This window comes from Pelodiscus sinensis, chromosome 6 (assembly GCF_049634645.1).
Source record: "Pelodiscus sinensis isolate JC-2024 chromosome 6, ASM4963464v1, whole genome shotgun sequence".
Lineage (NCBI taxonomy): Eukaryota > Metazoa > Chordata > Testudines > Trionychidae > Pelodiscus > Pelodiscus sinensis.
In genome coordinates, this window is record NC_134716.1 from 2,856,861 (window position 1) to 2,869,578 (window position 12,718).

Below are 12,718 nucleotides of genomic sequence, written 5' to 3' on the forward strand. Positions count from 1 at the left end.
TCGATGCAGACCACGTTATTTCGGAATAGTGCGAATTATTTCAAAATAGTGTTGTGATGTAGATGTACCCCAAGTAGCCAACCCTTTTCTATTATACAATTAGGCTACATCTACGCTACGAGTTTTCTCAGCAAAAAGTATGCAAATGAGGGGCTAATTTGCGTGAGTTGCAATCTCATTTGCATATTTCCTGCCAATCTGTTTTGGCAGTGGGGTTTTTGCGCAAAAACAAGCAGTGTGGACATTTTCTTTTTGCGCAAAAAACCCTTTTTCTGCAAGATCCTTATGCCCCAAAAAAGGAGGTAGACATAGCCTTAGAGTCACTCAAACACCAGAGCATCAAAATCTTATATCTGATGTTTTCCTCACCAAGTTATTTCCCCTCATTCTTTCCATAGCTCTGTGAAACGGCTTTCTCCCTAATACTAACTAATCAAACAGAGCACATGCATTTTAAAGAGCCCCAGCCTCCTCCCCTTCCCAACCTGCTTTGCTAGAAGTCTGACGGGGGACATACCCCATACTTAACTTTGCATAAGAACTGCCAGTACTTTTAAAAAAATCTTTGACCTGATAAGTTTTCCCACCACCTTCTTCTGAAACGCTTATTCGAAGTGATATAATCGACCTTTGTCCTACTAAGGAAAAACTTTGATTCCTCTTCCCCTCCCCAATCGAGGGATCAAGTTAAATAAGCACAGTTGGTTGAAGAGTGTCTCTTTAAAAAAAAAAAAAAAAAAAAAAAAAAAAAACGCCTTGAGGGTCTTTCCTAATTCTTAGTGACAACTTGTTCTGGTACTGGCTACAAGAGAACAGCAACTCAGTACTATGTGTGGCAGATTGCTTTGCTTTCACTTCAAGAACTAAATCTCCTATCCCCTAGATTTGTGCTTCCTTCACTCCCAACAGGCTCTATACTCTAGTTTGCTTCTGATGCCAATGTATTAACTGTCTCCCCCTTCTCTCCAATTCATACAGGTGCTGGTAAGATTCATGTACTCGGTCAGCAAGGGATACAGGAAGATTACTTACCACAACTGGCGGCATGGCTTTAACGTGGCACAGACCATGTTCACACTTTTAACGGTATAGCTTATGTGCAACTACTCTGTGTGCCCTCTTCACTCCAAAGCACAGCTTTATTTACAGGGACTCATATGCAGTGAGCAGAAATCGTGTGTGTTTCCTTACAAGTATCTGCCAAAGTCCTTTTCTGAAAAAGTCCTGTTAGTCAAATACAAAAAGTAATGTAGCTCCTCATTCACACCACACACGTGGGTCTTGGTGTCCCTCTAGTGGCTGTTGCACATAAATGTAGGACTTGGTTATCACTTCTAACTGATGAACATAGTCCTTTAGTAAATTACAGAAGGGTCGCCGTGTTAGTCTGTAACTTTAAAAAAAAAGAATGGTTTTGTGGCACCTTAGAAACTAACCAAACTATATAGAAACATGAGCTTTTGTGGGCAAAACCCACTTCATCAGATGAATTGGAGTGTAAATAACAGAAACCAAGGCCTGGTTTACACTACAGCAGAAGGTCAAATTGAAATACGCAACTCCAGCTATGTTAGTTACATAGCTGGAGTCAATGTCTCTTAAATCAAGTTTCCCCACTGTCTTCACAGCAGGAGGTTGATGGAAGCAACCGGTCCCATCAGCTTCCCTTACTCCTCATGAGGTGCGGGAGTACCGGTGCTGGTGGGGGCACCCTCTGAGTTCAATTTAGCGGGTCTTCCCTAGACCTGCTAAATCAAACCCTGGAAGCTTGACCGTGGCAGTGTCAATCTTCCACATAGGGAAATCGTGGCCTAAGAGATTTAACAACAGCCCCAGGAACAGCTGTTTAGAGCAGAACCTTTCCCTTCACAGAGTTAACATTTTATGAACAACCGCCCAATGAGAGCTGTCTGAAATGGAGCAGAAAACACCAGCCACTGTCCTATGATGAAGCAGAGCCACCTCACTTTTCAGAAGTGCCTGGAAGCTGCAAGAGGAATTAGACATAATGCTTCCCTGAATTCCCCCGGGGCAATTAGGTTCCATGCCAGATTCAACATAGATCTGTGCTTAGCCAGTTTCAGACCACCTTTGGAAGGAGCTTGTACTCTGACTCCAGCACTCGAATGCTATGGTGATAAGTAACGTTAGCAAGTTGAAACATACTAACATATACCCATGCTCTGATCTTGAAATGTTTCCCCCCTTTGCTTCCTGCAATTCTTGTGCTCATTCTAGCAAGTGTTTGGTATGCAGCTTCACAAATTCCACACTTAGTTCTTTAACTGTGCTTAGTGCAATATATGCCTATTCCCCTAGAAGACTCACTTGGAATTATTTTCTATCAGAAATATGAATGGAAGGATATGATTTCTCTTCCCCTAGACTGGCAACCTAAAGCGTTACTACACAGACCTGGAAGCCCTTGCTATGGTCACGGCAGCTTTGTGTCATGATATTGATCACAGAGGAACCAACAATCTGTATCAGATGAAGTAGGTACTTTGCTGTTGCTTTAAATGATTCAATTCATTGGGTGCATATAGGCCTTGTCTACGCTCCATCAACCTAAGATAAACAACTTCAGGTATGTGTCTAATGTAGCTGAAGTCGACATACTTAGGCCTGCTTACTATGATATCTTTACCGTGGTTGACAGCTGACGTTCTCCTGTCGACTCTCTTTACTCTTCTCATTTTGGTGGAGTACTGATAGAAGAATGCTTGGTGGTCGATTTATCATGTCTGTACTAGACGTGATAAATCGACTACCACTGGATAGATCACTGCCCGTCAACCCAGCCTGTAGTGAAGAAATGCCCATAGTGGTAGAGTGAGATCAGACTAGGTTCACACCCTGTTCTCATTGTCTAAAGCCTGAAACACCTCTCAGCGCCTCAGCCTTCTGCAAGCTTCTCCTACCACTAGTTTTGCTGGAGGTCTCTATAGAGACAGATACAGGTTGAACCTCTCTAGTCTGGAACTCTCTGGTCCAGCAACATCCGTTGTCTGGCATGATTTTAGTTAGCCAGATGTCCACTTATTGTGGGTGTGGCCAAGTTTCCCACAGTCCCATAAAATTTGTTTACAGCCACCAGTCCTGGCTCTCAACGGTCTGTGCTGTTAATTAGCTCTAATTTACCCCTAAATGTCTTCTAAGGGTCCTGCAGGCAGTGGCAGTGTTGGTAACGATGCTAGACAATATTAACCTCCCGTGGTTCGGCAAATTCTTTGGTTCAGCAACCGACCAAGAGCGCCAGACTAGAGAGGTTCTAACTATACTCTGGGAATACAGAGGAAGCTGTAGTTCTATCGTGCAGGCTCAGTTGTTTGGCCAAAGGCAAGGTTCATTTTTTTAAAGGTGGGAGATTAAGCTAGTGAGACACAGGGGAGGGGCAGAGGCACACACATTGTGCATGGCTCACAAAGCTTAAGCTTCAAAGAGGGAGTAAGGAGTGACCTGGTCCTAGGGACCCCGCTGGCACACAGCGGGTTTGTGAGCAGCAGGCTGGGCAGCTACCCCTTGCAATTACATCCCACGATGCACTCTGCTCACGGCTAGGGTCTAAGGCAGAACAGACAGCTGGCAGCAGTATACAACCTCCCTGCATCAAGGGCTAGTCACGCCTCTGCAGCACAAGCAATGCACCCTCCGGCTTGCTGGCTTTAGTACCCTAACGCCCTGAAGATACCCTCCCAGGCTGCTGATGCACATGGACGCTTGCGCATGAATTGGTGGCACCTCTCACACACATTCCCTGTACAGGATTTAGTGGTGTGCAAGGGTTTTACTGTCAGGGCTTTGCACAGAGTTTTAGGGAACAGTGGTGGAATCCCCGTGCAAAGGCTGCTGCTTTTCCTGGGTTTTTTTTTAAATCATCTATGTTAAGTCCCTAGTGTAGAATAAACCTAGTCACACATTACAGTGAAGGGCATTTATTAAGGGTTAATCGATTATTGAAAGATATAAGCATGCTTGACATGAGTAAGTGTTTTGATGGTTACAAATCCTGCAGTGAAAAGCATTACAGCTGGTTAAAAGCCCTACAAAGTTTTTGATCTGTTGGACTCAGTGGAGAAGCCATTTATTTAAAATGTTACCTGTTAACCCTTTATCCACTAGTTAAACCTAGATCTAAAGTGTGTGAAAAACTGAAATATTAAATAGGACCTTTTGTGAAACTCCCTTGTTCATTAGCGTTGCACTAACATTTTGACTATTTAATTTGCACAATTAGGTCGCAACATCCTTTAGCAAAACTTCACGGTTCATCAATTTTAGAGAGACACCACTTGGAATTTGGAAACTTCTTGCTGTCAGAAGAGGTTGGTAATGCACATTATTAATGGAGGAGTTTGGTTGATTTGCTTTCAGCTGAATTTTAAATGATGTACACTACAATTGTTCAACACGCTCCGGTGCCTACTGGGGCTCTAAATCGAGATAGCACGTCTAGATTAGGGAAGCCTGCCTCGGACTAATTTTGAGGCTTTCCTGCAGTATAGATGTGCTATTTCAAAATAAGCTATTTTGGAATAACTATTCTGGAATAGTTTATTTCAAAATAAGCATGCAGTGTAGATATACCCTCAGATTTTCTCTTGGCTGAGTTTCTCTTGGCAGAGTTTCTCTTGGCTTCCCTGTAAAATCCTGCAGTACTAAAAAGTTCCTTTGCTTTTCTTGCCAAACTCTGGCACACGACCTGTCCCACAGGGCCTACCACAATTGGGTTTCAGGTGCTACTACAACATAAAATGCTAAACAAATCAGCATGTGATTACTCTCCAGATTTGTCAGCCTCTTCCCTGAACATAGCCCATGGGGGTAATGAAAATGAAACCAGATGATTTGCAGCTCTTGCAACTCTAATCCCTTCACGTAGAATCTCCAACTCCCATGTTTTATCTGACACTTCCAAATATCTGAAGCCTGTGAATACTTCCCTGTGTTGCAGATATTTCCTTAGATGCAAACTTTCAATCCTCTAGCTAGGAACAGTCAAAGACATAGCTACAGTCAGCCTCTACCATCTCTAATTTGGTACGGTCACTCTCTGGATAAAAATACTTTCCCATTACACGGCACTCTCCATCAGAGACTCTCCACCAAGCACTTCACACAGATAAGTGTAGTTTGCCTCACAGCTGCCTCGCGAGGTAGGCCACTGTTCTTCCAGTTCTACAGCTTAGGTAAATGGAGGAGCAGAAGTTAAATGACTTGTCCAGGCATCTGTGACAGCACCAGGGAGAAACTTTGAACAGAAGTGTCTTGAGTAAGAGGACTCAGCACCCACTGACATATTTCATCACAGGACCATCCTTTCCCCCTATGGATCAAATAATGACAAACTCATTCAGCTAAATTTTTACCTCAGGCCAGCTCCCATTGAAACCAATGGGAGTCCAGGCATATGCTGAGTAACACCTTACAGGTACTGGGCCCCGTCCAATGAGCATTTCAATCAACATGTGTCGTTCCATGGTTGTCAGCAGGGACTGGATTGAGTCCCCATTCCTGCATTCTGACTGTAGCTGAATGTTACACAAGGACTCAACGCCCATCTTCTGAGATGAGCGCTCCCCAACTCGTCCAGAATCATGCACTAAACTTTGTTTTCCTTTAGTCCCTGAATATTTACCAGAATCTCAACAGGCGACAGTTTGAGCACGTGAACCATCTGATGGAAATCGCTATCATCGCAACTGACTTGGCACTTTACTTCAAGTGAGTGAGTCGTGTATTTCCGGCAAGCCCGTTGGAAATAGCTTGTACTTCCTCTTAGTCTAAAATATCACACCTGATTCTCTGGGCTCTCTGGGGGCAGAACTCTTCTTTGCAGAGGCTCTGGCGTCAAGAGCTCATGGGCACTGTCGAATATAACTCAATTCAAAATCCTTTCCAAAGACTGGTTTTGATCTAAATAGACCCTTTTTTAATAACTGATTGTTGTTAGTTTTCTGGTTTCAGTAGTTAGTTGCCCTATTAATACATTAGACTTCAGATTTTTTTTATAAATACTAAGACGTTTCATAGAAAAAAATACTGATCAATGCCAAAGAGCAGTCCTTGGTCCTGTGCACACCCATTTGAGCTTCAGATGAAACGTAGATAAAAGCAAATGGCCAACGGTCTATTTCAGCGATGGGCAACCAAGAACAGTGGATGGGCTGCATAAGTGGCCCTCCTTCATCTCAGTGGGCCGCAGCAGCTCATGGCCAACTGGGGTTCCACCTGTGAACTTCCTATCTACCCTTCCCGACATGTACCCCCATTCCTCCCCTCTCCCAGTGCTTTCAGAGCGCACAAATCACCTGATTTGCATGCCATCCCCACTCCTCCCCCTCCTTCTCAAAGCCTGAACAGCCATGAACAGCTGATTCACCTTGTTCCAGCTCTGGAACAGGGAGGGAGCATGAATCGGCAGGTTTGGGATGCTCCAAAAGCGCTGGGAGGGAGGGGGAGGAGTAGAAAGTGTGGGGCTTCAGTACCCCAGTGATATGTAGGGGAGAGGGTTAGACAGGGGATCCGCAGGCTGCAGGTTGCCCACAACTGGTCTACTTGCAGCTAACCTTGCACTATAATTAATTTCCACAAGCCATAACTGGGCTTTACTCCTCCAACAGGGTTTGTGTGGAGTGTAGATGCAGAGAACTAGGCTCCAAAACAGGGCTGCCTTTCCAGGAGGCATGTGCCTAGGGGGACCAGCATGCTAGGGCTCCTTTCCCCTCTAAAACTGTGTGCAACATGAAGGGCAGCTGCAGATGAGTGCGCGCTGAAGATGCTGTGATAAAGGACATATAAGGTGTAAATTCAGCTTTGCTCTGAGGTCATCAAGTTGCTTTGGAAAACACAGTCCTTAGCTGCCGAAACACAGGGCTAACATTAGGCTCCTATTCTGAAAACGTTAGCCAGCATAGAAGGATATTCACAATAACTTTCAAGTACGGAAAGGGTAACTTCACTGTTAGTGCAGGAACCATTTTATTTAGCAGTGAACATTGCATGCCACTAAGAAATACCGTTGCAGTGATTGGGGAATTTCTGAGATTTACATGGCGAGGATTTGTGAATTTGTGAAAATATAAGAAATCAAGACAATTTTAGCTGCTCGTGGTGCAAACACACGTGCAAATGATGAACTTCAGGCACACGAGCAGTTCCAGTGAAGTTATGTATCTGCTTGACACAGCTTCGGGATTAGGAATGTTAAAATGAGTGTAATTAAGTAACTGTATAACCACTGAAAATTTCAGCTGTTACATGGTTATATGCAGAGTGGCAGTTGGCTCCTCATGTGTACTGGATCCCACCTGCCACCCTGCACTGCTGCCTCTGATACAGAGGCAGCAGCACAGGGCAGCAGGTGGCTCCCCAGGAGCCGGTGTGTGTGGGAAGCCAGCTTTTAAGCCAGCTCTCCACACATACTGGGTATGTCTACACTTGCCCCCTAGTTCAGACTAGGGAGGTAAATTAAGAATACTGAAGTTGCTAATGAAGCACAGGATTTAAATATCCCGCGCTTGATTAGCATATTCGCGGCTGGTTGCCATTTTAAAATGCTGGTCACCCGATTTAACTTGCCGCGTGTAGATGCTGTAGTCCAATCCAAAACCCTTCCCTCGAATGAACTGTTACTCCTCGTGCAATGAGGAGACTATTTGTTGTTTTTTAAGTTTATCCTGTACAGACTAACTCGGCTACCTCTTTGAAGATTTATAATCTAGTTCAGCATAAGTTTTTATCAAAAGTTGCAATGACACAACTTTTAAAATTGTATTGACAAAGCCTCAACCTGACGAAAACCAATTTTTACACCATTTAAGTGCTTTCAAATACTCTGTTTTATTTAAAAGATTCAAATAACAATCATAGCTGTGGTGGGCACTTGGCTAGGGTAACACCCAGGCAGCAATTCTAGGAAGGAGGGAGTGGTCATGTGTAGTGTTTCCATGGGAAATCCAAACAACAGCCGTTAACACCATCTTTAATGCATTCATTTCCCTACATCTTTGGGCGTGTTAAAGAAAGAGGACTATGTTCCAGAAGATTGTTGATGAGTCCAAGACATACGACAATGAAAATGCCTGGACCGAATATCTGTCTCTGGAGACCACGAGAAAAGAGATTGTCATGTGAGTAAATAAAAACCTCTTCATTGGCAACTAGTGGAGTGACAACTACGCCCCTATTAAGTAAGTGTCTGTTAAGAACCGATTGGATAGTTTAGCATAGCAAGCAGTATTTTCCTATGAGAGATATTAAGCAAACATTTTAGTTCTTAATGAATCCTGGAACCAAAATACAGTGGCTTTGCATTCTGGAAAAACACAGCATGCAGTCATGTGGAACTCTTTGCCAGGGGATGGAATGAAGGCCAAAACTATAGATAGTTGGTTAAAAAAAGAATTTGATACGTGGACAGAGAATGGGTCCATCAGTCATTATTAGCCAACATGGTCAGGAATGCAACACCATTCTCTGCATTTCCCTAACCCTGTGATTGCCAGAAGCCAAGAGTGAATGACGGGGAGGAATCACTGGATAACTACACTGCACTGTTCATTCTCTCTAAAGCCCTGACCACTGGCGGCAGACAAGATACGGGCCCGGATGGACCACAGATCTGACCACTGTAGCCATTATTATGATCATTACATTCTGACACTTGTCTAGTGGTAATAATTGAGACTGAGGCATGGTCTAGCATATGTTCCGGAGCACTAGCAATAATGAAATAGAAACATCACACCTCGCTGCAGGCTCTGGTGCTGAATCTTTGCTACAAAGTTGCATGGGACTGGTGGGAATGAGCGTAGCAGTAAGAGCTAAAAGGCAAGACACATTGACGCACTAGTATTAACTCTACTGGTTTACAAAATGTCTCGCTCTGGTTCTTCTCTATCTTTGATGTTTGGGGCGGGCAGGAGGGAGAGAGATGGTGCAAAGTGGAATGTTATTAAACTACAAGAGCCAGTGGGAGCAGGGTGAAATGCTTTAGAACGGAAACTAACTCCTGTTTCGGTTCTGTTCTCCAGGGCCATGATGATGACGGCCTGTGACTTATCGGCAATTGCCAAACCCTGGGAAGTGCAGAGTAAGGTCAGACGCCTGATGCGCAATGTACTCCAATATACTGAAACCAGGGCTGTCCATTCATCACAGTTAACACGTGCAATTAATTTAAAAAGTAATCGGGATTAAAAAAATTAATTGCAACGAATGGCACTGGTAATCAATAGAATACCAGTTGACACGTATTAAACATTTGAGAAGTTTTTCTACATTTTCAAATATATCGATTTCTATTACAACACAGAGTACAAAGTGTACAGTGCTCACTTTATTACAAATATTTGCACTGTAAAAATGATAGTTTTTTTTCAGTTCACTACAAACAAGTACTGTAAAAATGCAAGTACAAACAAGTACTGTACACTTTTTATTGTGAAAGTGTAACTTACATATGTAGAGTTTTTTGTTAAGTAACAGCACTCAGAAACAAAACAATTTAAAATTTTACTGCCTACAAGTCCACTCAGTCCTACTTCTTGTTCAGCCAATTGCTAAGACAGCGTTTACATTTACGGGAGATAATGCTGCTTACTTCTTATTTACAATGTCACTTGAGAATGAGAACAGGCAATTTAAAGGGCCCAGGGCTCCGGGCACCACTGTCCATTTCCCCTTCCCCACCCTCCGCCATCGGTGGGCCTGGACTTTCCACAACCTCGACCTCATTGTTAACTCCTGCAAAGGGGCACTGGAAGAGCTGTTCTTATGACTGATGCAAAGGAGCAAGACACTGAAGAGTCTGCTACCAGAACCATGGCGTTTTGGTTCTGCACTTTCTAACTCATCTCAGTGGTGTGATCCTGCTGTGAATATGGTAACTCAGGGCTTGTCTACTCTCAAGCCACCAAGCAGCAAGCAAAGGTGCGACTCTCCAGCACTACCAACACACAACAACCTCCTACGTGGCCACAGAGCCAGACCAGCGTCCCATGGGATGATACTGTGTGCGGCAAGCTGCCCTGCTGTAGTCACAGCCTGGCTTGCCAGCCACTAACTCCTCATGTAGACACACTGGTCAGAGGATCAGAGGCAGGATGCTCAGAGGAGCTGAGATTCGACAGGGAGGCTTGCAGGGTAAAGGAGCAGGAACTGGAACTCTCCTGTTAATGGAGACAAACACGTTCAGATTCAAATGCCAATCTGACAGTAGCTCTTTTTCCAATGCAGGTAGCTCTCCTAGTGGCAGCTGAATTCTGGGAACAGGGAGACTTGGAAATCAGTGTGCTTCAGCAGCAACCTATCGTAAGTATATTCGAGGAGCAGAAAGAGCTCAGACCGGTTCATTGCCTTCTAACAGTGACCGCAACACATGAACACGGCATGGGAGTCACTCACCAGAAAAACAAAACACAGGGGGAAAGCCCACCACCACCCCTAGCCTTGCTCTTGTAATAGACATGAAAGCTGACGTCCATGACATACACGTCACAGGTTCCAAAAATCTAGCTCTGCTAGTGAATGTGCTTAAAAAACCAAACTGTTTATTTGGTTTAAGAATCCCCCTTAGCATTTATTGAGAATCCTTCAATCTGGTACACTGGTGAGGGGGACAATAGAAAACCGTATGTAAGGACAGAAGTGGGGAAGAGAGACTGTAGCTTGCTCACAATAAAATGATGAAAATCCCTAGCCCTATAGTTTCGTTGTTTGTGCGGGAGAAGGGAGAGGGCAGAGGAGGAAAGCTCTGGAGAATAATGGAAGTAATAGGCTGATTTGTGACACCCTTCCCGGGAAAGCAGAGGTGGCATTTCAAGAGGAACCCTGTTCTCTTCCAGCCTATGATGGACAGGAAAAAAGCTGCTGAGCTGCCAAAGCTTCAAGTCGGGTTCATTGACTTTGTGTGCACGTTTGTCTATAAGGTAAGTGATTTGCCCGGTGAGGAATGAACGCTGCTGGGTGCACCAAGAATGGCGTTTTTAAAAGTACTTACTCCAGCAAAAGTCATAGGAACAAATTTCTCTCCCATCAGAGAGACTTGACCAACACCGAATGTTTATCAAAACGACACATGCGAGTCTCTCCCCAACCTCAGACACTGCGGGCAAGCTCCGTGCAGGACTCCTCCCACTATTACTGTACCAACATGCCCCTTCCACTCTGACCCTCCTTCCCCTGATAAAGTAGGGCAGCGGTGGGGAACCTAAGGCCCAGGGGCTGGATGTGGCCCCTGGTTTACCTGGATCCAGGCCCCGAGGCTTGGGGCTCCTCCTCAGCATTGAGGAGCCCGCACTGGCCCTCCACTCCCACTCCTGCCATCGGGCTGGAACACACAAAATCTACTAGCCTGGCCCCTCCCAGGCGTTGGTGTGTGAGGGGAATGTGGGGAGTGTCTTTCTCCTTCTCAGTCAGGGACCACGTCAGGGAGGGTTTGGGGGTTTTTTTGCTTCTCACTTGTGTGCGGCCCCCAACTGATTTTTGTGTGGCTCAGCGGCCCCTGGCCCAAAAAAAGTTCCCCGCCCCTGCTGTAGGGAGATGAAATGCCAGGAGAAGAGCAGGTGTTAAATAGGAGAGAGAGAAACCTCTTTTCCCTACTGGCCCCTCTCTGCCTCCTAAAATACCCACACCTCTGTCCGTTCAAACAGCAATGCTAAGTCTCCATGCAAACACAAAGGGGTCCCCAGTTCACATTACAATACCGCCCTCCCCAAGTCAGTCCAGCCCCCGTACCTCTTCATAGGACATTTGGTTCCTGCTCCTGTCCTGGAGCATCTGCCTTTCTGCCTCCCAGAGCGCCTCAGTAGCAGGCTCCTCTGCCCTCAGAGGCCCAGGGCTAGGGATCCAAGAATCCTGTATTAAAGGCACATCCCCTGTTTCCATGAAAATCGCTTGCCCAGTGCTAAGATGTCTTTTATGCCATGTCTCTTCCAGGGCAGCTCAGCCTTTCAGTGTCACAAAGGCTGGAGTGTGCCCTAGCACTGTGCCACACATTGGCAATGTGACCAGATACATGGGGTCACCAGGCTGCTCCAACGGAGCCCAGCCCTCACTGAGCTGGCCTCAGACTTTGCCCCCCCTCATTGAAATCTGAAGTGCCACCTCTGCTGGCTGCAGCAAAGTCTCCTCCAGCAGCTGTTTTTCTCCAGTCCACTCCCCTTCTGCCAAGCCCCCTACCCCAGCAGGGCGCAGTGCTGAGGGAGGTTAGATGAGCAATGGCGGCCTACCTCATGGCCCAGTGCCTGGGGCTGCAGAGACAGCAGGCCCCAGGAAGAGATGGGGAGAAGTCGAGCCTGAGGACATGAGCGGTCTGGCCTGTATTTCAGAAGTATAGTGTTGTCAGCCCTACCACAGGGCATGGGGGCAACATCCAGACCCGCTTCTCCCCATGAGAGACCGGGAAGGGGCTATCTGGGAGGCTCTGAGCTCCAGCCCTGACGCACCCACACTGGGGAAGAGGGGACTTCTGCAGTGAAGGAGGCTACAGCACAGGCCTGGCAGTACTAAGCTACCCACCAGCGATTCCTTAGGCAGGTTTTCTGGGGAAGTAACTCAGTCTAGGAGCCTCTTCTCCAACAAGCTGCAAACTGCTTCCTTCTCCCTGCTTATCTGCTCTGAACCCAGGTGTAAACACTCCCTCTAATTAGCTGGCTCTCCAGTCCGGGACAGGACCTGTGCCTGGCACCCTGCCTCAGGGAATGAACCCTTTCCC

At 45.8% G+C, this 12,718-nt stretch overlaps 1 protein-coding gene across 1 annotated transcript in view; it reads left to right on the forward strand.

Annotated features, from left to right (window-relative positions):
* The window catches only part of PDE6B (phosphodiesterase 6B), a 32,283-nt gene that overhangs the window by 16,778 nt on the left and 2,787 nt on the right, over positions 1 to 12,718 (forward strand). The window contains exons 13-20 of the mRNA XM_014579541.3: positions 979 to 1,086; positions 2,386 to 2,495; positions 4,238 to 4,325; positions 5,624 to 5,724; positions 8,025 to 8,132; positions 9,036 to 9,099; positions 10,240 to 10,314; positions 10,848 to 10,931. Of these exons, the coding sequence (XP_014435027.2) occupies positions 979 to 1,086; positions 2,386 to 2,495; positions 4,238 to 4,325; positions 5,624 to 5,724; positions 8,025 to 8,132; positions 9,036 to 9,099; positions 10,240 to 10,314; positions 10,848 to 10,931 (738 nt within the window). The remainder of the gene's footprint in view (positions 1 to 978; positions 1,087 to 2,385; positions 2,496 to 4,237; positions 4,326 to 5,623; positions 5,725 to 8,024; positions 8,133 to 9,035; positions 9,100 to 10,239; positions 10,315 to 10,847; positions 10,932 to 12,718) is intronic.